The sequence below is a fragment of the Xenopus laevis genome, chromosome 7S (genome assembly GCF_017654675.1).
Source record: "Xenopus laevis strain J_2021 chromosome 7S, Xenopus_laevis_v10.1, whole genome shotgun sequence".
NCBI classification, from domain to species: Eukaryota; Metazoa; Chordata; class Amphibia; order Anura; family Pipidae; genus Xenopus; species Xenopus laevis.
In genome coordinates, this window is record NC_054384.1 from 43,190,472 (window position 1) to 43,217,635 (window position 27,164).

General features: G+C 41.6%; 1 protein-coding gene across 1 annotated transcript in view; it reads left to right on the forward strand.

Moving 5' to 3' along the window:
- Positions 1 to 2,333, forward strand: part of chat.S (choline O-acetyltransferase S homeolog) — a 78,841-nt gene extending 76,508 nt beyond the window's left edge. The window contains exon 15 of the mRNA XM_041571160.1: positions 1,401 to 2,333. Coding sequence (XP_041427094.1) covers positions 1,401 to 1,658 — 258 coding nt within the window. The 3' untranslated portion in view covers positions 1,659 to 2,333. The remainder of the gene's footprint in view (positions 1 to 1,400) is intronic.
- Positions 2,334 to 27,164: the final 24,831 nt, after the last annotated feature.

Consider the following 27,164-nt stretch of genomic DNA (forward strand, 5'->3'; position numbering starts at 1 on the left):
GCCAAATCGTTCCACCCAGTTTCTACTGCCCACCGGCGGAATTCGGTGCAGTACACCTCCGCATCACTTTTCCCTTGGCGCAATTTAGGAATCGCAGAATCGGCAGAAGATGCACGATCCGGGTCATCGTAAAGAATTGCCATGTTGTTAAAGAAAGTGTCAAGGGAATAACGAGCAGGGTTAGAGGAAGGCAGCCTTAGGGCCCAAATTTGGGGGTCACCCGAAAGCAGGGTCATAACAAATCTTACTTTCTCCTCACCAGATTGGAAAGAGTGAGAAAGAAACTTAGGTACAACTTGCATGCCTCATTAACGACGAAAAACTTGGTGCGATCCCCACTGAACTTTTCAGGGAACACAATTTTAGGTTCATTGTGTTTGGTTGAACCCACAGGAGGAGGAAGAGGAGCAGAAACAGGAACAGATTGCTGCTGGGAAGCTTGCGTAGTCTCCAGCTGTCGGGTTAAGTTGTGGAAACCCTGCAGGAGATAATTTTGCTTCTGTTCATGGTCCTCCAAGCGCTGTAACAGGGTGGTAAGAAGCGCTTCGGTGGAAGTTGGAGGAGCAGCAGCAGCTCGTGACTTTCATCCTCCATGGCCCGTGATAATGTCACGGCCGGCACCCGATACCAGAACAAATGCCAAGCACCCTGGTCTCGGCTCGGCTTCACCAGTAGTGTGACCACCGTTGGGCTTCGGGAGGAGCCCTCAGCTTACTTGGATGCCACCTGGACTTAACGAGGGGTGCAAGGCAAGATGTTCTGGCTGGCGAAGGGGCACGGCTGTTAGCAGAGTCTTTTGGGCCGAAGGTCACGGTACAAATGGAGCAGGCTAGAGAATCGTCAGACAGGCTGGGTCGAGGCAGGCAGATATCAAGAATCGTCAGGCAGGCAAGGGTCAAACCGGGTTGTCAATCAAGGGGTTAAGCAGGAAGAGTTGTCGTAGGCAGGCAAGGGTCAGGATACAGAATGCAGAATAGTCAGGAACAGGCTGGGTCAAACACGGGAAATCAAACAGACTAGATTCAGAACAGATCAAACACACAAGGCTCAGGAACCACAAGAAACAAGTTCTATCATGGGCATCAGTCAGCAGTCTGAATGGGCCTTTTATAGGGCAAGAATTCCACGCCCCAGAACGTGCGTTTTCGCGCCAACCGCGCTGGCGCAATCACGCTTGCGCCTTTAATGGCGCTGGGAGGAGGAAGAAGAAGGAGCGCGGCGGCGTGGCAGCCGTCCACGCCGCCGCACCGCTAGACCACCAGGTACTTTTATTACAACAAGTCTTTATAAAATTAAATTATGCATAACATATAGATAGTACTTGAGCTTCAAAGGTTTTCATACTATAGCTCAGTTTATGCTTTATTAGAATGTAACTGAATGCTTGACCTTTTTTTCAGGTTCCAACAACAATGGAAATGTTTTGCTGCTATGGCCCTGTTGTCCCAAATGGGTATGGCTGTTGTTATAATCCACAGCCGGAACACATCCTCTTCTGCGTCTCAAGCTATCGTGACTGCAAAGATACATCCTCAACAACATTTGTCAAAGCTGTAGAAGAAAGTCTCCTTGCTATGAGGAATTTATGCTTAACGTGTAATTGTGAGGTCCAAACACCAGTCAAAGAGAAAAAGGCACAAAAGGGGACCAAGCCATAGCGGCTTTATTTTGCTATGCAAAAATATAGGATAGGCAAGATAGTCAAAGTATTTTCTTTAATTATATTTTTATGGCAACCAATAAGTAAATAACAAACATCAGGACAATTTCTTTATTTTATATAACACTTATACCTAATTAAATCAGATTCTTTCAGAAAAAACATATTTATGTTTCACCATATGTAGTGGCATGAAATTCTGCTGCAGTGTCTGAAACTCCTGTAATTTCAATTTTGCCCCAGATTTATTACAGCTAATTAGACCACTAAAACTAAGCATTAAAGCATTATTTAAAGCATTAAAATATTTTTATCTAAAAATAACTGTAGGTTTTAGCAGGCCTTTTGGTAGTAGTTCATAAAAAAATATTTTCTAAAACCATACTAAATACAATAGTTAAGGTAAGCCAACAAATAAAAAAAGTTCCAAACGCAGAAGAGAAGATTGCATTTAGTAATACTCAAGTCCTCAGTCTAATGCTAACGGCCCAAGGGGTTTTGTTACCAAAACAAAATCACCTTTCCAGCACACTACACAACACCCTGTGTCCTCACCCTAAATTAAATAATAGATGTTTACATATACAGGAACAAAGTAAATAGGGGGTTATTTATCAAAGTCCGAATTTATCTCTATATTTTCTGAAAAAAACTCAGACCAAATCCGCACAGGTTTTTTGGGCTTATTTTTTAATACACTTTCCCAAAAATTTTGTTTGCAAGAAAAATACGACCTGAAAACTCTGAAAACTTCAGGGTATTGCCAAAAACCCAGCACACATCTAAAAATCATTGGGACTTCTCCCATTGACTTATATGAAACTTCGACAGGTCTGAGATGCCTGATTTTCAGTTTCAGACTTCTCCATCCTCGGGTTTAATAAATTCCAAAACATTTTGTGATTTTTTAAAAGTCCGATTTTATATTAAAAAAATCACAAAGTTTTCGTGATTTTTGCATTCGGAGTTTAGTAAATAACCCCCCATAGTATAGTACTGTACTTAAAGGGATACTGTCATGGGAAAAAATTTTTTTTTAAAATTAATCAGATAATAGTGCTGTTCCAGCAGAATTCTGCACTGAAATCCATTTCTCAAAATAGCAAACAGATTTTTTTTATATTCAATTTTGAAATCTGACATTTGGCTAGACATATTGTCAATTTCCCAGCTGCCCCAAGTCATGTGACGTGTGCTCTGATAAACTTCAATCACTCTTTACTGCTGTACTGCAAGTTGGAGTGTTATCACCTCCCTCCCTTTCCCCCCCAGGAGCCAAACAAAAGAACAATGGGAAGGTAACCAGATGGCAGCTCCCTAACACAAGATAACAGCTGCCTGGTAGATCTAAGAACACCACTCAATAGTAAAAACCCATTGAGAAGGAAAAACAGCAGCCTGCCAGAAAGCATTTCTGTCCTAAAGTGCAGGCACAAGTCACATGACTAGGGGCAGCTGGGAAATTGACAAAATGTCATGCTCCATTTCAAAATTGAATATAAAAAAATCTGTTTGCTCTTTTGAGAAATGGATTACAGTGCAGAAGTCTGCTGGAGTAGCACTATGAACTGATGCATTTTGAAAAAAACATGTTTTCTGATGACAGGATCCCTTTAATATTTCCAATTTTGGTGAAACTAATTCTCAAAATCAGTGTTACTAAGAAATGTATAATTGAAAAAAAAATTGCATTATTTTCTTCTATTCATTAGTCCATGGGTATTATGAATGGAAAAAAAAGGCAGAGAATGACATTCGCCCAAAACCGAAAAGTGCTGCCAACATTGTTCATAGGAGGATATATGTTTAATACAACTTCCCAGATGTGTAAACATACATTTAATTTGCTATTTTACATTGACCTTCTTGTGAGTAACAAAGTAGCACAGAATTCCTCTCATGGGAATAGTAAAAATTAATACATTTTATACTAGAAAGTGGATGGTGCAATACAGAGGCCAAATATTGATGACTGCAAGGTCTCACCATAAATTAAGGACCTAGAGTAATATAGAAATTGTACCCTATTGAAGAGAAATATGATCCTGCATCCCTGCTGCGATTTCCTGACTGAAAGCAATAAACTTCACAGCTCCTTTAGAAATCTATGTGGCAATATAAATGTGTATATGAATAAAAATTGGTTCATTTTCCATAAATGTATGCCCAAAGCAAAATATGTTGAAAAAATGAGCCAAAGCGATATAAATATATGTTGTACTTTATTAACATTTTCAGGTACTAAATGAGGCGAACCATGCAGTAATTATTTTATAATAAGCAAAACCTTAAAAAAATCTCTTAAAAATCAAATTAGAGCAAATGTTATGAGCAAATGTCTTGTGTAAAGGCAAATAGGCTCTGACTGTCCATATTAATACAGAAGCCCAACCATGTCTCGTAAATTCATTTTCTTTGCCTTAAACAATTTAAAATTTGCCTTGAAAATCATATTATTCATTTAACAGATGTTAAATTATATTGGTAACATATCTTTAAATAGGCATTAAGGCAAAATGCCTAGCATCCAAACTGGATGATTTGCAGTCATTGTATTAACTATGTGGAATAATCCATCAAAATCTCAATTTATGTCAGGCATTTTGCTCATCTTATACTGATACCTAAATTAAAAGAAAATAAACTAGTGAACATGGCAGCTGATTTTTACAGGTGCCTGTTTAATTTGTCTCTGATTCTGCTTAATAAACCTTTCCAGACCTGTTGCTGCTTAATGATGTAAACCACAGAAATTACATTTGTGGAAGATAAGCCCAACATTTTTTTGTTATTGAGCCACTCCAATGCAGTTTAACAGTGAAGTAATCCCCATATGAAAAAATGCACTAGGTTTACCCAGGGACACTAACCCACAGCAACCAATAAGATGTTTGCTTTTAAACAGATGACCAGTAAATGCTCCTGGGTGCTATGGGTTACTGCACCTGGGCAAATTTAGTGTCTCTTATTACATAACCCTAAATGATTAACAAAGGCCCAGACTAAGACCATAGGATATATTTATAATTGCATGCCATTCAGACTGCAGGTGTTAAGTAAAGCTCTTTTGGACAGGGCCCTCTTCATTTCTTGTATTGTTTTGTATGTAATTATTCATTGCTTTGTATGTAATTATGTATGTTCAATGTATAAACCCACTTTTTATGTAGAGTTACAGAATATGTTAGTGCTTTATAAATACATGTTAACCATTATAATAATAATAATAGAGGGCTTGCCAAGGTGCAAGGAAAAGACTGAAAAAGCACTATTTGAGAGGTGACGTGCACAAAAAATATATGACTAACCTAAACAACCAAAAGCAAATCTGACTGGAACAATGAGCCAAATCATTCCCAAATACTCTACCTACCTTGTCTGTTCTTACCCCAAAGGACTTAAAACAAAAGTACTATAAACAAAATATTTGTAAATGTAACTGCTATTAAAAGCAGTTTCTGTTGGTCCCTTCCTAGCTCTGGCTATTGAAACATTGCAGTAGAATTCAGCTCTCCTTCAGCCAAGAATCCAATTCCCACAAGGTCCTGCATACTTCTTCTTAGCTCTGTTAGAGCTGTTTTTTGCAACATTGTTTTAATAGCCAGACATTACAGCTACATGTACATATATTTGTAGACAGCAGTACAGAAGATAAGTACAGGCAGATACTGTTTTTAATAACAATTACATTTACATATAACTTTACCAACATTACAAACACTGAAAATGTGCAATTTAATTATATTTTACTAAAATTGGCAACCATATACAATTCTCTCAACTATCTTTTATATAGTTGTTTGTTTTTTAAACATTAAGAGGGTTATTTATTAAAGTCCAAATGCAAAAAACTCTAAAAATTCAAGTTTTTTTTTACTATAAAATCCAAATTTTTTGTGAAAAAAAACCCTAAAATTTTTCAATATTTATTATACTGTGAGGACGGAAAAAGTCAGAATCTGAAACTCCTCCATCTCAGACCTGCTATCCTATTTGGAAGTTTCTGCAGTCTGCGATGGATTTAGCCCAAAAATCTGTTTTTTTAAGGCAAAAAAATATGAAAAATGCCAGAAAAAAGGACGATTCAGGAAAATAAATCACATGATTCTGATTTATCCATTCCGATTAAATCATGCTTTTTTAATTATAAATAAGGTCCATTCGTGGAGCTCGGATTTTGATAAATAGGACCCATAGTTTCCATGTAATGTCTCTTAAATACATAATCTGATTAAAATACATCTCACAAATTGATTATCTTGCTCCGAATGCAGTACTTATATATGTGTGTTTTTACAACATAAAAATACAGTCTTTAGTGCCATAAAATGTTGTGTTTGTTCAGAGTACTATGCATTAGAAATAATATAAATGTGTAGATATTTAAATATATAGATATGTTAAATATGAAAAATTGTTTAACAATTCAGCATATTGTAAAATATATTATGAAGATGTATTTTATTCTAAAGGAAATGTGATCGGTGAATTATGCAATGTAAAGTAAATGAGTACTATTGATGGAGTCCTGAAATTGTACAAGTGTTTTGTGCCAAAAAGCTGCCAAGTCACTTATAATCATATTCACCCTTTGAGTCTGCTCAACTACAATTTAGCTGAATATTTAACATTGGATTTAAGGACATGAATGCACATATTTGATGTTGCAACATACTGTTCCTCAGTAGGAGGAAGAAAATGGTAAGTTCATACCTAGTGCATACCTAGTAGGATTTTATATATTAAAAAAAAACTTTTTTTTGAATATCTACTTTTAGCAGGTATTTAATAAAGATTTTTATATACTGTATACAAAATCCTAAAGCTTGGATATTTGCGATTGGCTAGCTCAAACCAGTGAGCACTAGGAAATTTTGATTGCATGAGCTGAGCGCCATGTTACTACAAACTTTTATAAGGGTATCAGATAGTTATACTGCTATTCAACAAACTAGGATAGTGCTGAGTAGAACTCAAGCTATTATGTGTTTCACTTGTTTAAAGCATGGTTGCTTCTTACATTGTTTACAGCTTGCTCTCCACCATTTTAATATACACAAATATTGTGAGAACTGGCAAGAACAGAGGTGATGGCCTTCCAGAGAACATAAAAGTTTACGAATTACGAATGCACACTGTTTTAATAGTTTTTATTTTTATAAAATTACCATTTCATGTCTTATGTATTTGGTTTATACATTGCCATTTCTATGAAATCTGGTAAAAAAAAAAAAAACTGTATATTTATATATTTATTGCAATGTTTGCAAGATTTCCTGGAAAATAAAGGTTTATGTCAGCTTCATACTATGCTTGCTGTGGCAATTCTGTGTGGCCATTATACTATGCTTTCTGTGGCCATTCTGTGTGGCCTGTTTTTGGCCAGTGTGTTCCATGTTTAAATCCTGTTATGGTATATGGATTCTGCTGAAACAAAGCTGAGTAACCTGTAACCCGCTATGCACTGGGTTGAACTTTAGGTGACATGAATTTGTTCAGGTAACACTACAGCGAATAAAACACAAGTCCCTCATTCTCAATAGTTACCAATACCTCTAATACCTTACTTGTCAAATTAACCTTAAATGAGAACTTAAACTCTACAAATTAATATGTCCAGAAATGCTGTATTTTATATACTGAGCGTAATGCATCAGACTAAAGGTCCAGCACCTCTGTATCCAAAAAGATCCAGTCAATGAGTGAAAACCACAAGCTCAGTGTGGTCTGGGAACCTGTTGAAAATCTTTGTAACATAGTAACATAGTAAGTTAGGTTGAAAAAAGACACACGTCCATCAAGTTCAACCTATTAACTTTTTTTAACCTGACTAACTGCCAGTTGATCCAGAGGAAGGCAAAAAACCTCATCTGAAGCCTCTACAATTTGCCTCAGAGGGGGAAAAAAATCCTTCTTGACTACAAAATGGCAATTGGACTAGTCCCTGTATCAACTTTTACTATGAGCTATATTCCATAACCCTGTATTTCCTCACTTCCTAAAAAGCCATCCAACCCTTTCTTAAAGCTATCTAATGTATCAGCCAGTATAACTGATTCAGGGAGAGAATTCCACATCTTCACAGCTCTCACTGTAAAAAACCCCTTCTGAATATTGAGGCAGAATCTATTTTCTTCTAAACAGAATGAATGACCTTGTGTCAGATGAAAAGAGCTACTGGTAAATAAAGCATTAAAGAGATTATTATATGATCCCCCTATATATTTATACATAGTTATCATATAACCCCTTAAACGCCTCTTCTCCAGCGTGAACATCCCCAATTAGGCCAGTCTTTCTTCATAGCTAAGATTTTTCATACCTTTTTCCAGCTTAGTTGCCCTTCTCTGTACCCTCTCTAATTCAATAATGTCCTGTTTGAGTGATGGAGACCAAAACTGTATGGCATATTCTAGATGGGGCCTTACCAGTGCTCTATAAAGTGCCGTGAATCAATGTCCCTTTTAATACAGCTCAAGACCTTATTTGCCCTTGATGCTATTGACTGCCATTGCTTGTTACAGCCAAGTTTATCATCTACAAGGACTCCAAGGTCCTTTTCCATACTGGATTTGTCTAGTGCAGTCCCATAAAGGGTATACGTGGCTTGTATATTTTTACATCCCAGCTGCATGACTTTACGCTTATCAACATTGAATCTAATTTGCCACTTAGCTGCCCAGATTTCCAGTTTGTCAAGATCCTGTTGCAAGGACGGCACATCCTGGATGGAATTTATTGGGCTGGATAGTTTTGTGTCATCTGCAAACACTGCTACATTACTTACAATACCCTCCCCATAGTCATTAATGAACAAGTTAAATAAAAGTGGACCCAATACCGAGCCCTGAGGGACCCCACTAACAACCTTACTCCAAGTAGAGAATGTACCATTAACAACCACCCTCTGTACCCAACAGACTTGTAGTTTTGAAATGCCTTTCTCTTCTTTCCTATTAACTTTTTTACTTTTATATTAAGCCACACTGGGTGATTCTTAGTGCTTCTACATATACCCCTTAAGGGAATAAATTGAGAACAGTAATGATTTAATATCATTTTAGATGACAACCATTTCTGTTCTGTGTTTTTAGCTGAAAACTTAATGCCCCATTCAATGCTCTGAAGGGCAGTCCTCAAGGCACTAAAATTAGCTTTTCTGAAATTCATGGTTTTTGTTGCCCCTGTGTATATTTGTTTTTTTGCACCAGATATTAAAGGGGACCCGTTACCCAAAAAAATATTCATAATACTATCTTTTCACATTAGTCAAGCAAAAGGAACTTTATTTACACTATATTAATTATTTGAATCTTGTTTCCTTCGTTCTGGGAATTAATAATTATAGCAAGCAGGCAGGAGCCATTTTGTGGACACTGTTATTAAGGCAAGACTTGCATCATCTCAGAATCTTGTTTGTGCACCAGAATGGGTGACCTGATGTCCATTCCCATGCCCTGGCTACACAATTAAATGGTGAAGAGAACTGGGGGAATGTGTAGAGAGCAGTGACATCTAGGAAGTGCTGAATAGAAAGTGAAAGTAATTGTCTGCCCTGCCTCTATGCCCAGGGCATAGAGGAGGGGCAGCCAATATTTGATTGACAGCTGAGGTTTTTTAAATGAGCTAACAACAGCTATGAATTCTTTAATAAAAAATAGAAATTGGATTTCATGTTTAATTTGAAAAGGACTTTTATTATGCAGATTTTTGTGTCTGGGTGACAGGTCCACTTTAAATGATATAACATTATGGTCACTATTACACAGGGGTTCAATGACTTGCACATTTGCTATAATTTCTGGGTCATTTGAGATCAGTAGATCCAGAATAGCATTTTTATTATGTTTATAAACTTGTTCCCATTAACTTATCTGGCAGTACTATTGCTCCAGTCAATATCTGGGTAATTAAAATCCCTCATTTTCATTACTTTACCCAAACTAGCAGCCTTTTCTATTTGCATCAGGAGCTTAGCCTCCTCCTCCTCACTTACATTAGGGGTTCTATGGCACACTCCTAAAATTAATTTGCTGGACTCTTTACAATTGGTGAAGAACTCTACCCATAAGAATTCTGCTCCCTCATTTTCTAACATAACCTCTTCCTTTATATAAGATTTTAAATCCTGCCTAACAAATAGACAACCCCCTCCTCCTATTCTATTGCCTCTGTCCCTCCGAAACAAAGCTGCAGATATTAACTGCCCAATCGTGACTCATTCAGCTGTTGTTGGCCACACCAATCACATCATATTTTCCCTCCAGCACCAGCACCTCCAGCTCTCCCATTTTGCCAGTCAGACTCCTTGCATTTGCAAACATACATTTAATACTGGTACCATATTGAACAAATGACAGCCCTCAGATTCCAAGATGAAAACCCACCCCAACCAAATCTCCTCCTACATTTTCCCTTAATTTGCTCAAATAACCTGTCTTTCACTGCATCTTTTACTGAACCCCCCCATGCCTAGTTTAAAATCTCCTCCAACTGTCTAGCAATCTTCTCCACCAAAACAGCTGCACCATCATTATTGAGGTGCAGCCCATCCCTAGCAAAGAGCCTGTAGCCGACTGAGAAATCAGCCCAGTTCTCCAAAAACCTAAAACCATCCTCCCTACACCAAACTCTCAGTCACGCATAAATCTCCCTAAACCCCCGCTGTCTTCTTATCATTGCTCGTGGCACAGGTAATATCTCTAAAAAAAATTACCTTTGAAGTCCTCGCCCTCAACTTTACACCTAGTTTTTTAAAATTGGACTCCACCACTTCCTCTAACTTTGTTCTTGAGGACTTCACCACCTCCTCTAACTTTGTCACTGGTACCCACCATATTCCGAACCCTAGCACCAGGCAAGCAGCAGACTGTTTGGTATGAAGGGTCCTTACAGCAGATTACCTTATCCACCTTTCTAATAATTGAATCCCCTATAACTAGAACCTGCCTTTCCTTCCTTGCACTCCCCCCACTACCCGTATTAGAGCCACTGCCTCTCAGGGTCAGAGTCAGCCTGTTCCATACATGCCAGTTCAGAGCTTTCCTCCCCAGCATAGTCAGCCAAAATTGTGTATTTGTTGTTTTGGACAAGCTGTGGACCAGTCACCCTACCCTTCTGTCCCCTACTTCCCCTCCTGAATGTCACAAAGCTTCCTCCCTCATTAGCCTCCACTGCTCCTTCTCCTCCCCCCTTTCCACTAGCCCCTGACAGTGGTTGCTCTGTGAGACTCCTTTCCTCCCCCACGTTTGCCACTGCCCTCAGTGCTGCAAGTTCCCCCTTAGAGTCTGCAGTTCAGATTCCAAGATGAAAACCCACTGACATTTCTCACATGTAACTACTGTATGGAACTGCTGCTCCGTTATCACATACATGTGACAAGACACACACTGAGTAATACTAGCAAACCAACTTGTGCTCATAGTTACACTGGGTAATTTCTCACAAACGCCTATTTGGTTTTAAATACCTTAAGGTTTTTAACACTGCTTAACACCTAATTCACATGCAACACTTAGATCACATCCAACACTCGCTTAGCAGCTCCCACACTCACTTTGAGTTCACAGAGTTAAAGGGATACTGTCATGGGAAAAAAGTCATGGGAAAAAAAAAATTCAAAATGAATCAGTTAATAGTGCTGCTCTAGCAGAATTCTGCACTGAAATCCATTTCTCAAAAGAGCAAACAGATTTTTTAATATTCAATTTTAAAATCTGACATGGGGCTAGACATTTTGTCGATTTCCCAGCTGCCCCCAGTCATGTGACTTGTGCCTGCACTTTAGGAAAGAAATGCTTTCTGGCAGGCTGCTGTTTTTCCTTCTCAATGTAACTGAATGTGTCTCAGGGTTTTTACTATTGAGTGCTGTTCTTAGATCTACCAGGCAGCTGTTATCTTATGTTAAGGTGGCCATACACGGGCCGATAAAAGCTGCCGACAGACCGTGTCGGCAGCTTATTGGCCCATGTATGGGGCCCCCCAACGGGCTTCAGCGATCGAGATCTGGCCGAAAGTCGGCCAGATCTCGATCGGATGGGACAAAAAATCCCGTCGGATCGCGGCCGCATCTATTCGTTGATGCGGTCCCACGATCCGACCACCCATTGCTATTCGTTAGGATCTGATCGTTGGGCACTAGGGCCCACGATCGGATCAGCCCGACATTGCTCACCTCAAGGTGGGCATATCGGGGAGAGATCCGCTCGTTTGACGACATCGCCAAACAAGCGGATCTCTCAGTGTCTGGGCACCTTTAGGGAGCTGCTATCTGGTTACCTTCCCATTGTTCTTTTGTTTGGCTCCTGGGGGGAAAAAGGGAGGGGGTGATATCACTCTAATTTGCAGTACAGCAGTAAAGAGTGATTGAAGTTTATCAGAGCACAAGTCACATGATTTGGGGCAGCTGGGAAATCGACAAAATGTCTAGCGTAAATCAGCCACCGAAATGCAGGTGCACACCTGGTCGCTCTGTAACGTACACGGTGCGTGGGGCATAGGAGGACAGCAAAAAATGTCTAGCCCCATGTCAGATTTCAAAATTTAATATAAAAAAATCTGTCTTTTGAGAAATGGATTTCATTGCAGAATTCTGCTGTAGCATCACTAATAACTGATTCATTTTGAAAAAATTTTTTTTCCCATGACAGTATCCCTTTAAGGTTTGTCACTAATCTTTAAGCAGAAAATGAGGTTTACCAGTTATAGAAGCTGATGTTACAGGACTGATTATTAAATTCTGATTCTAATTGCACTGGTTTTGTTAATTGCTGTCTATTGAGAATTTTAATAGATTCACTAATTAGTCATGTATAGTGGCTTTATAAACTCAGGTAAATTACAGCAGCACAGAACATGTGCTGTGAATCAGCCGAATAGAACATGGGGAGCTACTGGGTCATCTTTAGAGGCAGGTGTGAATGCCTTGGGCTGTTAAAGAACCATAAAACGTAGAGGCTTATTTATTAATGGTCAGATTTTAGTGGTTTTAGAGGTTTTTGAAACCACTACTAAACTCAAAAATTTTAAAACCATAATTCTCATTAAAAGATCTGAATATGAAAAGTTTGAACAAAAAAAAGAGCTGAACGATGTACTAAAAAAATACGAATAAAAATTTGAGTTTTTCTGACAATTTCTAAAGGAGAAAAAATCACAAAAGCTCTAAATGTCCAAATTTATTTTAAGTGGTCTGATAGGATCAGCACAGCTCCCATTGTCTAGAGCACCGTGACAACTTTTACTTGGCAAAGGTTTGTCTTATTGGTTTTTATGGTTTTTACACGTAATAAATCTAGATTTTTTTAAGCTTTTTAGGAATTTAGGAAAACAAAGTATTTTTGAAGATTTGTGGAATAAAACACAATTCGATTGTTAGTAAATAAGCCCGATAATGTGTAGGGTTTCTACTGTACTTCTATGTTAAGCATCATAAGCTTTAGGTTTTTTTTAGAGTAGAGTAATACTTTTCTTAATCTAGAAATTATCATAAGGGTATTTTATAAAATAGACAACCATGTTTCTGTCACTAGAAAGTCTTCCTAGAAATTTTCATTATAAATAACAATACATTAAACTTTGTATATGAATGCTACTTTACTGCTCATACAGTAAAGAAATCCTTTACTGTAATAGATGGACTAAACAGGTTGAAAGTGAACGAGGGACCTCAGTGCTAACCTCTATCACTGAGACAGTTCAGGTTCTAACGTGTACAATCTAAAAATTGGATCAAGCATTGATTTAAGGAATCATCAACAGGCTTATGGCTCCCCACCATAACAGTGAGACACAGGAATATGTGGCTGCTACTGTGGCTTGAACAAGATCCAGTTCAGGAGAGGTAGGAGCTGGAGGGAGCTGTGCAACAAGTAGTAGTATCTGACATTTACTATGCCTGCTAATGACATTTAACTAGGGCTTTTAGAAAGGATTCTGTGGATACTAAGGGTGGGCAGCAGTACATAGATCCATACCTTGCCTAAGCATAAACACAATTTATGGTTAAGACTGGAAGTTGAGGCAACCTATGCTGCCTATAAAGCTGTTTATTGGTGCCCTTTAAAGGGGTGGTTCACCTTCAGGTTAACTTTTAGTATGTTATAGAATGGCCAGTTCTAAGAAACATTTCAATTGGTCTTCCTTATTGTTTTTTTAATTGTTTGCCTTATTTTTCTGACTCTTTCCAGCTTTCAAATTGGGGTCACTGACCCCATCTAAAAAACAAATGCTCTGTAAGGCTACAATTTATTGTTATTGCTACTTTTGATTTTTCATTTTTTCATCTATTTAGATCCTCTCCTAATCATACTGTATGCAGAGACAAGCAGCACCACAGAAATGAAGTGGAGTGTTAAAATAAAAATTCCAAAATGTATTAGTCCATTAAAAGCTGCACATCATTGTAGAAACATTAAAGAACCATAGGCTTAACGCGTTTTGTGGCTGTCCAGCCACTTTCTCAAAAGCACCTCTCCTAATCATAGTCCAGTCTCTTATTCAAATCAGTGCATAGTTACTAGGGTAATTTGACCACAACAACCAGGTTGCTGAAACTGCAAACAGGAGAGATGCTGAATAAAAACCTAAATAACTGAAAAACCACAAATAATAGAATATGAAAACCAATTGCAAATATCACTCTCTACATCATACTTACATTAACTCAAAGGGGAACACCCCTTTTAATGCCCAGAGTTTCTGCAGCAACACCAAGAAAGACCCAATGCCACTTATTACACCAAAGGAGTGAAGCAGCAGATAGTGGAAGCCTTAGCATCTTGTCATTCAGGAAAAGGATCAAGGAATACAACAATAACAGTATTTCATGCTCCAGGTTAAAAGTTCAAGCATTGTAATTAAGGGTCCAGGCTAAAGGTGGCCAAAGATGTAACACATTATCAGACAGAAAGGAACAAACTCAAATCTTTTAGAGGGATCAAATAACCATGCAGCCAGAAACAAGCTTCTAGAAGGATTCCATGATATTAATAATAGAATAATAAAGGTCCAGATTAATTCTAAGCATTGTAATTAAGGGTCCAGGCCAAAGGTGGCCATAGATGTAACAATTACAATCATTCCTGGGTCTTCAGACAGAAAGGAACAACCCAAATCTTTTAGAGGGATCAAATAACCATGCAGCCAGAAACAAGCTTCTAGAAGGATTCCATAATAGCTGGTGCAATTCTATGCATGAAGAAACTGAAGGTTATTTGGTGACAAAAATTGCCTATTGCCACCTGCCAATTGGCAGTTGTTTTCAGATTTTCTATGTTTTTTCTATTTGTGGCTATTTTTATAAATAGACGAAACCAATATGGAGCAGGCACTCAATAAGGCAAACTTCTGGCAGGCAAATGTTCAAAAGTGAAGAAAGTTTATTGTGTCCACAGCCTGACGTGTTTCTTGTCACAAACACGTAATCATAGTGTTTTAAGTGTTTAAGTGTTTAAGTGATTAAGGGGCAGATTTACTAAGCTCGAGTGAATAGTTTGAATGCAAAAATATTCGTATTTAAAAGTATTTTTCTGGGTACTTCAAACATCGAATTGGTCATATTCCATCTAATTCGATCGAATCGAATGATTCGAACGATTCAAAGTAAAAATCATCGACTATTCGACTATTCGATAATCAAAGAACTGTCTCTTTTAAAAAAACTTCGACTTCATACTTCGCCACATTAAAGCTACCGAAGTGCAATGTTAGCCTATGGGGACCTTCCAGAGCACTTTTCTACGTTTTTTTTTGATCGAATAAAAATCATTCGATCAATCGCTTAAAATCATTCGAATCGTTTGATTCAAAGGATTTTATCATTCGATCGAACGATTTTTAATGAATTTATTGATCGAACCTTTTGTGCTAAAATTCTTCGAATTCGATATTCAAATTCGAAGGATTTTACTTTGAGTGTCGAATTCGAGTGTTTTTTAACCGAGTGGGCGAGACAGTGGGCAGAATATTAGTAATGTGTGATTTGTGTAAATTTTAAGTGATCCAGACGGGCAAAAGGTTTAACGCTTTAGAATTTTTGTTTGCCACTGCCCACCACTTTAGAGGCCTCCCACACTATATAGCTTTGAGTTGACTTAGAGTTTGCCTCCCAGTATGATAAGTATTCCTTTCTACAAGTTTATGCCCCTTCTCCATTATTGAGCCACAGTGGAGAAAGTCTCCACTGGAGGTGCTGAGGTTGGGGTGCAGTATTTATTACCACAGATAGTGGGGCATGATCAGATAGTGCTCTTGGGAGTGTCGAATTCGAGTGTTTTTTAACCCTCAAAATTCAACACTTGATAAATCTGCCCCTAAGTGTTTGTGACATGAAACGCGTCAGGCTGTGGACACAATAAACTTTCTTCACTTTTGAACATTTGCCTGGTAGAAGTTTGCCTTATTGAGTGCCTGCTCCATATTGGTTTCGTCGGCTTGTCCTCCCCCCATGCCGAGGGCTCATGTCGGTGCACCTGGGTATGCTAAGTATTCCTTTCTACAAGTTTATGCCACTTCTCCATTATTGAGCCACAGTGGAGAAAGTCTCCACTGGAGGTGCTGAGGTTGGGGTGCAGTATTTATTACCACAGATAGTGGGGCATGATCAGATAGTGCTCTTGGGAGTGTTGAATTCGAGTGTTTTTTAACCCTTGAAATTCGAGTGTACAGCTTTATTCAAACTTTGTCAGTGGGTGAGACAGTGGGCAGAATATTAGTAATGTGTGATTTGTGTAAATTTTAAGTGATCCAGACGGGCAAAAGGTTTAACGCTTTAGAATTTTTGTTTGCCACTGCCCACCACTTTAGAGGCCTCCCACACTATATAGCTTTGAGTTGACTTAGAGTTTGCCTCCCAGTATGATAAGTATTCCTTTCTACAAGTTTATGCCACTTCTCCATTATTGAGCCACAGTGGAGAAAGTCTCCACTGGAGGTGCTGAGGTTGGGGTGCAGTATTTATTACCACAGATAGTGGGGCATGATCAGATAGTGCTCTTGGGAGGTACTTAACTTCTTGAACCCACTGAACAAAATTGGGGGAGCTAAGAGCCAGGTCAATTCAGGATAGCAAGCCTTTACCTATTGAGTGGCAACTGCTTCTCAGTGGGGTGTTTTTGCCTCCACATATCTATTAGACCCACAACTCCAAGCCATTGGGTAAGGGGGTAGCAAATGAGGGAGGGGCATGCAGTCTATCTAGCATCGGATCTAATACCGTGTTGAAATCCCCCAGAATACCTATTGGGCACGGCAGGTATGCAGATAGTTTACTAAACATCAGATCCAACTCCTCCACTTTAAAGGGGGGGGCACATACAAATTGATCAGTACCAATGCTTGGTTGTTGATTTTACAGTGTAAAATTACAAATTTACAAATTGGTCTGTATTGACATTTAATAGTTCAAACTGGATTTTTTTCTGGACTAGAATCGACGATCATCTGGAGTATATGGAATACGGGGCGTGTAAACCTGATTGACCCATCTCTTTTTGAGGACTAGTAATTTTTGTCCTGTGAGGGGGGTCTCTTGTAGGAGGAGGAGGAGGTCAGGTTTGCAACTATTGATGTAGTCAAAAATTAGGGCCCTTTTAAACTTGAAGTTCAACCCACTCATATTCCACAATATCAGCTTTGTGTCCCCCATTGCTCCATGACATTGTGTGTCGGGCTACTGTCACTTGTTCTCTCCTGCATTTTCACGTTTATGCATTAAAATATTAGTGATTCACAGTCATAGCATGCTAAACATAATAAAAAACGTAAACTAGGTAACATAAACATAAACCCCACACTTTCCCACCTTGCCCATCTTTACCATGTAGACAGCCTGTACCCCGAACTGAATCCCATCAGGAGAGGAAGCTACAACTGTGTTAATGTGGTTCCATTTACCGCCTGTAGTGTATCTCCAGGGCAACTTCCCTTGTTACAGTATGTATTGTTGGGGTTATGGATTGTACGTGTCATGTTAAAAAGAGCTCCAAAGAGAGCTAATGAAAGACTTATAGGGTGGAGTATGGCACTCGGTCCCTTTTAGAGAGTTAAGGTTGATTGTTGAGGGCTGTCCTCAAGCAAGTTGCAAGTTAAATTGTGGCAGTACCTGCTGGGGTACATGGAGCAGATTTAAACACTTGGGGTTCTAAGGGTTGATGTGCGGCCTTACGCAATGTGCTACTATGCCTCAACAATTAGGTGTCATGTCAAGGTCTTGCAGCAAACCTGCTGTTCATAGAGTCATAACTGGTCTCTGTATTGTCATTACGACATTGTACCCTGTGCCTTGCCAACTTGTAGAGGAACCCCCCCCATCCATTGTAATATACAGCCCTGTTTCTTATAGGTGCTGGGTCCAGTTGCGCATGATCACATCCCGTCTTGGACGCCTGTTACCGCCAGGCCAGGCTGTTGCACTGGCCGTTTTGTTGCCCCCGTGTATTCAGCAATTGGTCTGCATCCGATGGAGTTATGAAGAAGTGTGTAGATCCATCAATCTGCCACACAATTTAGCTGGGTAGATAATTGCACAGGTTATCCCGCTTCCTTCTTTTGACACCCTGGAACAGTGGCGGACTGGCCCGCCGGGATACCAGGAAAACTCCCTGTGGGCCAAAGTGTCAGTTGGCCCTCATGCTGCTAAACTTTTGGGCTATTTCATGGCCATTCCCGATTTCTATGAGAACAAAGAGGCTAAATAGGTGGAATAATTGATTATATTATTTAAAGAAAACAGACTAGGAGAATAGAGTATGATTGAGGAGATGAAGAATAATAGTACTGAGAGTGGCCCCTGGTCTAAGGTTTTATGGTGGGCCCCTGGTCTAATGTTTTTGGGTGGGCCCCTGGTGTCTCAGTCCGACACTGCCCTGGAAGGAGGCCCTTTGCTTTTGCATCACCAGTGAATGGTCCGGGTAAAGGCTAATATGACTTCCATTCCAAGTGAGCGGGCCTTTCTTCCTCGCTGCCGACCTTAGGCGCAATCCCTTCCTCTCTATCGGAGACCCACCAACCGCAAGTGAAAGGGGCCCGAAGGCTCAGCCAGGAGTAGCGGAACAAGGAGGAAGCACCAGTCCAAAAGTTCGAGGTACAGGCAAGGGTATAGAATGAGAATGGTCGAAGTCCAGGCAATAAGGTCGGTTCAGGCAGCAAAGGTTCAGAATACGAAGTCAGGCAAAGGTCAATACACAGGATCAAGAATGATAAACACAGGAAGCGCACCCAGGAACTCATGAGGAAGAACCTATAGTAGGGCACAGTCTGCAGTGCTTCAGCATCTTTTATAGGCCTACTTTGGCGCCAAAACAGACGCAGTTGCGTCATGACGCTGGCGTCTTCACGCAGGCATCTTCACGCAGGCATTTTGACGCTGGCATCTATTCTGACGATGGCGCTTAGGCGCCGGTGACCAATCCGATGCTGGCGGATCTTCTGACGCTGGTGTGATGTCACAGAACTGTGACCAGAACGAAGCACATTGAGAACGCCGCCATCTTGGACTCCGCCATCTTGGGACGCCAGGTAAGAACTCCTTACAGTACCCCCCTCCTTACGGGGGGCCTCAGGACCACCACGACTTGACTTGGAAGGAAACTGTTTGTGGAATTTCCTAAGAAGTGCAGGAGCATGAACATCGGAAGATCTTACCCACGAGCATTCCTCAGGGCCGAAGCCTCTCTTCCACTCGATCAGGTATTGTAATATGCCCTTGGAGATACGAGAATCCAATACTCTTTTAACTTCAAACTCCTGGAAGCCATCCACAATAATAGGAGTGTTAGAAGAAGAAGAAGACGAAGAAGCCTCAGAGGAAGATGCTGGTTTAAGAAGAGATACATGAAAGACAATGGGAATCCACATCTCTGGAGGTAATTGAAGATGAACAGCAACAGGGTTGATAACTTTGACAACAGGAAAGGGACCAATGAATTTGGGACCAAGCTTAGTGGTAGGAATCTTGAGGCGGATATTCCTAGTGGACAACCAAACTCTGTCTCCAATGGTATATTGAGGAGTAGGAACCCTTCTTCTATCGGCAAACTGTTTTTGAGATAGAGAGCTCTTCTCCAGATTGGCCTTGGTAGCATGCCAAATAGCGGACATATGAGCGACTTGATCATTGGCCGCTGGAACGTTGGTAAGGAGAAGATCTTGAGGAAAGGCCATAGGATGCTGTCCAAACACACAGAAAAAAGGAGATTTTCCGGAAGGGGCATGCAAGGCATTATTGTGTGCAAACTCTGCCCATGGAAGAAGATCTGCCCAGTCGTCCTGGCATAACTATACATGACAGTGCAGGAACTGCTCCAGTGCTTGGTTGACACGTTCTGCAGCGCCATTGGACTGTGGATGATATGCGGATGAAAACTGGAGCGAGACGTGAAGTGCCTTGCATAAGGATCTCCAAAATTTGGAAACAAACTGTGAGCCTCTATCTGACATAATCTCTGCAGGGAATCCATGCAGACAAAAAATGTGTTGAATAAACAAATTTGAGAGTTCTGGAGCAGAGGGCAGCTTGCGAAGGGGAATGAAATGGGCCATCTTGCTGAACCTATCTACTACTACCCAGATAACTGTATGACCCAGGGAAACAGGGAGATCAACAATAAAGTCCATGGCCAGATGAGTCCAGGGTTGAGAAGGAATGGGCAAGGGAAGAAGAAGACCTTTAGGTGGAGAATGACCAGACTTTGAAGCTGCACAGATAGCACAAGAAGAGATGAAGTCTTTAACATCTTTCCGAAGGGAAGGCCACCAAACAAGGTGGGAAAGCAGATCCGTTGTCTTCCGAACTCCTGGATGGCCAGCCTGCTTGGAGCTATGAGATTGCATGAGGATGAACTGACAAAGTTCAGACGGAACAAATGCTACCCCTAGGGGAGTATCAGGCGGAGCAGAGGACTGTGCAGATAGTAATTGGGAAGCCACAGAAGGAGTTAGAGCCGCCACGATCTTGGTAGAAGGTACAATAGGTTCATCGATCTCGGAACTGGTCTCATCAGGAAGAAAACTCCTAGACAAAGCATAAGCCTTCTTATTTCTAGAACCAGGACAGGACAAAGTTGAACCTGGAAAAGAAGAGCGCCCACCGAGCCTGTCTGGGATTTAAACGTTTCAAAGTCTGAATATATTCCAAGTTCTTATGATCAGTGAAACTGGAACAGAAGAACCCTCCAACAAATGTCTCCATTCTTCTAAGGCCAATTTCACCGCTAAGAGTTCACGATTCCCCACATCGTAATTCTTTTCAGAGGGAGAGAATTTCTTGGAAAAATAGGCACAGGGGTGAAGTTTACCATCATTAGAAGACCTCTGTGACAAAACTGCTCCAGCCCCCACATCAGAAGCATCCACTTCAAAAAAGAATGGTAGAAGAGGGTCAGGATGTCTTAAAATAGGAGCTGAGGAAAAAGAGTCTTTCAGATCTTGAAAGGCTTCCAGTGCCTGTGGAGGCCAAAAATTCGGTCTTCCACCCTTACGAATAAGGGAAAGGATAGGTGTGATAGGAAGAAAAACCTTTGATGAATTGCCGATAATAGTTGGCAAAGCCGATGAAATGTTAAATGGACTTCGTACTGGTTGGAAGAGGCCAATCTTGAATGGCGGAAGTCTTGGCTGGATCCATCTCGAAGCCTCTCGGGGAAATTATATAACCCAAAAAAGGAATCTTGGAGGTCTCAAAAGAACATTTCTCCAATTTGGCAAAAAGAGCGTTCTTCCTTAAACGGGAGAGGACCTCACGTACGGTGTTCATCCAAGGTTTTGGAAAAGATTAGGATATCATCCAGGTAGACAACAACACAAAGTCCAAGAAGATCTCTGAAGATATCGTTTACAAACTCCTGGAAAACCGCAGGTGCGTTACAAAGCCCAAATGGCATGACGAGGTATTCGTAATGTCCATCACGAGTATTAAAAGCAGTTTTCCACTCATCGCCCTCACGAATGCGGATCAAATTATAGGCTCCGCGAAGATCAAGCTTTGTGAAGAAACTAGCTCCCTTGAGTTGATCGGATAATTCCGAGATGAGTGGAAGAGGGTATCGGTTTTTGGAGGTGATCTTATTTAACCCCCGGTAATCTATACAGGGGCGAAGACTACCGTCTTTCTTCTGGACGAAGAAGAACCCCGCACCCGCAGGAGATGAAGAAGGACGAATGAAACCTCTTTGGAGATTCTCCTGGATGTATTCCTTCATGGCCTTAGTTTCAGAAGGAGAGAGAGGGTAAGTCCGTCCCCGTGGAGGCATGGTACCAGGAAGCAGATCTACAGGGCAGTCGTACGACCGATGGGGTGGAAGAGTCTCAGCAGATTTTTTACAGAACACATCAGCAAAATCTCGATAAACAGATGGCAAAGAAGGAAGATCCATGGTAACTGAGGATAATTTCAGGATGGGTTTAACAGGAATGCAGTTCTGTTGGCAAAAGGAACTCCAGTAAGTAATCTGAGAGGTTGACCAGTCTATGACTGGATTGTGAAGTCGTAGCCATGGTAGTCCCAGAACCACTGGTGTGGAGGGGCACTCAATGATGAGGAAAGAAATCTCTTCAGAATGTAGGGTGTCCAACTTTGAAAGGAAAATTGAAAGACGATTTAAAAATGAAAGCTGAGGATAATGGTCTGTCATCAATGGCCAAGACTTGAAGAGGTTCGGGTAAAGGTTGCAAGGGAAAGGCGTGTTGTTCAGCAAATGTCCAATCCAAGAAGTTTCCTGCTGCCCTGGAGTCAAGGAAGGCTTGAGAACAAATGGTCTTGGTGGAGAGCTAAATCTGAACAGGCAGAAGAAATCGATGAGAGGATTTATGGGGAAGAGCATTAATCCCGCCCAGGTAAGTTTCCCCAAACTTACCTAGGCGCTGGTGTTTCCCGGCTTCACTGGACATTCATGGGCAAAGTGCGATTTACCACCACAATAAAGACAAAGTCCTGCTGCCCGTCTCCTTAGTTTCTCTTGCTCAGACAGTCGAGCGCGTCCTATCTGCATCCACATTGCAAGCAGTCGTGTGTCAGAGAGCTCTGCAATGTCCAGAACAAGCCCAGGCCCTGCTAGGGCTGGTCGGGCTACCAGACAAAGCGAGGCCCAGGCTTTGGGGCCTAGCCTTCCGGCTGAACATACAAGGCCAAAGCTACGCTCCTCTTCTTTGGGAACCCCCAGATCAAGGAGAAGAAACAGCAGTGAGAGTGATGAGGAGATGGAGAAAAGTCTGGCTGAGATCAGAAAACAAAAACAAAGGAATGTACAAGTGGCTCAGGCCCAGGAAGTTGGAAGCTGGCGTGGGGCTCCCACTGAGAAACCCCCCCAGGAAGAATCCAAGCTGAATCCTGCATTACCCCCAGGGAAACAAGGTAAGAAGAAAGAGCAAAAGCCTGAATGTGACCCTGTGTGTGCAGAGAATAAACAGCAGCAGCTGCAGGTTACAGCAGTGAATGAGTTAAGTAAATGCACTGACACTGAAAGTAAAACCCTGCAAAAGAAAGAAACATCTGACAAACCTGCTGATAAAATGCACAAGTTTATTGCACCCCAAACACACAGTGATCCCCCCCTGTCAGACCCTGTGATGCACATGGAGTTGGAGTCTGTGGCCCCTGGGGAGGGAGGTGTCTGTGTTGTGGAGCTGGGAGAGTCTGGGAAGCCAAGTGAACTGACAGTTGCAGCAGACCTGCAGTCTCAGCATGGGGAATCCAAGATGGCGCCGGCAAACACTGCACAAGGAGTTGGGGGCGTCGGCAATGACACCACAAAGGCTCCTGTCAGTCAAACTGAGCCTCTCACCTGTGCAGGTGCAGCCAATGTTACAGCTCAATCACCAAGGGGAGAGAATGTGCAGGAGAAAGCTTGTGAGGAAGAAGGGGGAGGAGCCAGCATTTAAAGCAACAGTGGCAAAGCCAAGCAAAGGAGCCATTCCATGCACAGGCAAGATTAAAGGCAAAGATGAGCGAATCACTGCAGAGGAGGTTGCAGAAGCCTTAAAGGAGCTGCAAACATTACAAAATGAAAAGAAAAAACTGCAGATATCCATAAAGTGTCTGAATAACCTCGTATCCTTTTCTGATGGGAAGGAAACTGAGCTTAACAGGAGAAAGAAAGACAGTTTGTTTGATGAAATGAGCAGCATTGACCAGAGAATAAACCAACTGTATGGGAAAGTCGGGCCGTGGAAAGAAATCTATCAAAACAAGCAAAGGTTTGAGTCAATGCGTTCTGGTTATAAAGCAGCGTATCCACTTTCTGCTACTGGGCGGCGCCAGACCCGATCCAGTACCTCCAACAGTCCGGCCACTTCTGAAAGTGAACCAGAGTTTGCAAAACCATTGCCTCCCCGGCCGCAGCAGCAACGACCAAGTGACAGAGTCAATTGGCAGAACATGACTTTTGATGAGAAGGAGATTCAGGAGCAAGAAAAGAAGAAAAAAGAACAGAAAAGCTTCAAGGTGAATCTGCCACAAACCAGCACAAGACCTAAGCTACGGTATGAGGATTCGTCTCAAGCCGCCTATGAGATTTCATCTGATCAGGACTTTCCAGAGTTGCCTAAAGCAGCAGTGAGACCATCAGAAGATCCAAGTGTCCGGCGCCGGAACCAAACAGAGGGCAAGAAGGTCTCCCATAAAGCAGCTGAGAGTGGCCCAGAATCTGAAGACAAAATGGAAGTGGCGGCTCAAGAATCTCTTTTGTGTGTGCAGAATGAAGTGGCTGAGAGTGTGGCTGAGAGTGTGACACCTGTCACAGATGGGAATGAGTGTGAGCAGATGGAAGTGAGAGAGAGTCAAGCTGAAGAGGCAGAAGTGAGAGAGAGTGCGGCTGAGCAAACAGAAGTGAGAGAGAGTGCGGTTGTGCAGCCTGAACAAGAGAATGCAGCGGAAGAGTCTGTGACTCAGGAGGCAGGGGTAGAGGTGGAGCAAGTTGGTCATATAGAGAGTCAGTCAGATCAGGTACAGCAGAGAGTGGAGGTAGAATCTATTCAGGTAGGAGGGGTGGATGAAACTGCAAACAGTTTTTGGGGAAAGCGAAGGCTCTTTGCAACCCCAGACGTGTCCCATGATAACCAACCTTTTAAGAGGAAACATTGGGTAAAAATTAAATGGGATGGAGAGAAAGAACAAGTTCCATCTAGAAGGTTTCTTGTAAGAACAGTCATACTGGATAGTATGGGTTTCAGGCCTGGGGATTTATCAGCTGTTATAGCACAAACTGAAACTGATTTTGATGTCACTTTTAAGCTTCAGGAAGCACTTGAAAATTTTTGGCGTATCTATAGTATGCAAAAAAGGGCAGGTAACCAAAATTGGGAACAATTTGTGGTAATCCCTATGACAAAGCCTGAGACAAAAAACATCACAATTGTAACAAAGAATGACGCCATTCCTCAGGAAGACATTCTCATATGGTTGCGCAGGCAATGCACAGTCCTTACACCTCTAGTTAAGGTTTTTGATGAGGATGGGGTTTGGGCAGGAGTCTGGAAAACCCAGGTTAAGTTGAACATCTCAGGTAACGTTCCACAGCACCTGCCCAATTCTTTTTTCATTGGGAAAGAACGAGGTACCTGTTTTTATGCTGGGCAGCCCCGTAGGTGCTATAAATGTGGAGCAAGTAACCATTTGGCCAGGTCATGTGCAGTCCTGAGGTGCGCCCTATGTAATGCAATTGGTCAGGTGCAATCTCTGTAATCGAATGGGACACGTGCATAGGAGTTGCCCTGAGGCGTACCATAATATAGTCACCCTTTTCCCAGAGATTGACAAGGAGATAAGGAAGGATTTTGTAACACCAGAAAGAGAGACCAGTGAGGAAAGTGAAACGGAAGTGATGGACTCGCCGAGTAGTACTGTTCCAAAGAAACCTGTGGAGAAAACAGTGAGAACAAACAGAAAGGAGAACCCAAAACCAGACAGAAAGGAGAACCCAAAACCAGTCAGAGAGATAAGTGGGAAAGCAGTAAGAACAAGCAGAAAGGAGAACCCAAAACCAGTCAGAGAGATAAGGGGGAAAGCAGTGAGGAGCAATACCAACAAGGAAGGTAAAAAGGATGAGAATGGCTGGCAGACAGTCAACACAAAAAATAAAACCAAAATGCAGGCTGACTTGTTAGACCCAGGGGAAGGTTCTGCTACGTCATTCTTAATTACCACCAAAAACAAATTTGTGGTTTTGGAGAAGGAGTCTGAGACCTGGGGAGACAGAGCTGAAAGAGAGGAGCAGGATGAACTAAAGAAAATAGAGAGAGAAGAAGAGAGCGAACTAGAACAGGGAAATACAGAAGAAATGGAAATCCAACTCCCTTTAAAAAAAAGAGGAAGGGAAGGGAGTGACCAGACTGTCAGGAAGAAAGGTGTAGGTGCAAAACATTCCAGTGATCAGGACGGAGAGAGTGTTTGTCTTGAGGATGGAATGAGATCTCGCTGTGGTCCTCAAGTCAAGCGATATGGGGAGGAGGCTGTAGGTTTGGGTAAGAAAAAACATCCTCACAAGCATTCATGATGGGGCAGCCTACAATAAGATTCTTGACCTCTAATGTTTGCAGTGTGAGATTGCCTCGTACAAGATTCATGGCATTCGAAAGTTTAGCAAACTCAGATGCTGAGGTTTTTTTCCTTCAGGAAACCCGACTCACTACCCAGGCAGATCTTAGAAAGGCAAGAGCTGATTGGCGACATGGACCTTCCTTCTGGTCTATAGCAGAGGAACCATGTGGGGGAGTAGCAATACTGTTTTGGGGTGGCCTCAATATTACAGTACACCGTTTGCTTGAGATCCAGGTGGGCCGTTGTTTGCTACTGGATGTCACGATAAGCGGAAGTCGTTTCCATCTTATAAACATCTATGGGCCGCAGTCTATGGCAGCCAGGAGGGCCCTGCTAGTTGAAGTGAGACCTTTTCTGCACACTTCCCTTCCAGTCATCCTGGCTGGTGATTTCAACCAGGTCCTTGGACCAGGAGATCGTTCTGGTAAAATGAGAAAATCAGAAAGTTATTATTTAAACATGCTTATTCAGCAGGCTGGTCTGTTTGATGTTGCAACCTGGGGTGGCCGGAAGGCGTCACATACCTATAGATGTGCAGAAAGAAGCAGCCGTCTAGATATGGCTTTTGTCAGGGCTGGTGAGGAGTTCACTAATGTGAAGGAAGTTGGGGTCGAGTACTCTGATCACTTGACACTCTCTTTTACAGTGGGATCCTCATCTATTCCAGTGAAGGGTAAGGGTCTGTGGCGGCTGAGTGTGGATTCCCTGGAGGGTGAGTCAGTTCAACAGTCTTTTGAGGCTCCTCTTTGCCACCAGCTCGATAGAGTCGATTTTTACAACTCTGTGTCATCATGGTGGGAGGATGCCAAATTCTCATTCCGGACCTTCTTCCGTAAGCTATCTGTACGTAGGGAGGGAAATAGGTATAAGAAGTACCTGACTCTTTTAAAGAAGTTGGAGTCCTCTATTTCGGATGGGGTGGAGGGGTCAAAAATTGCCCAGCTGAAGGCCCAGATCAGAGAATGTCAGTAC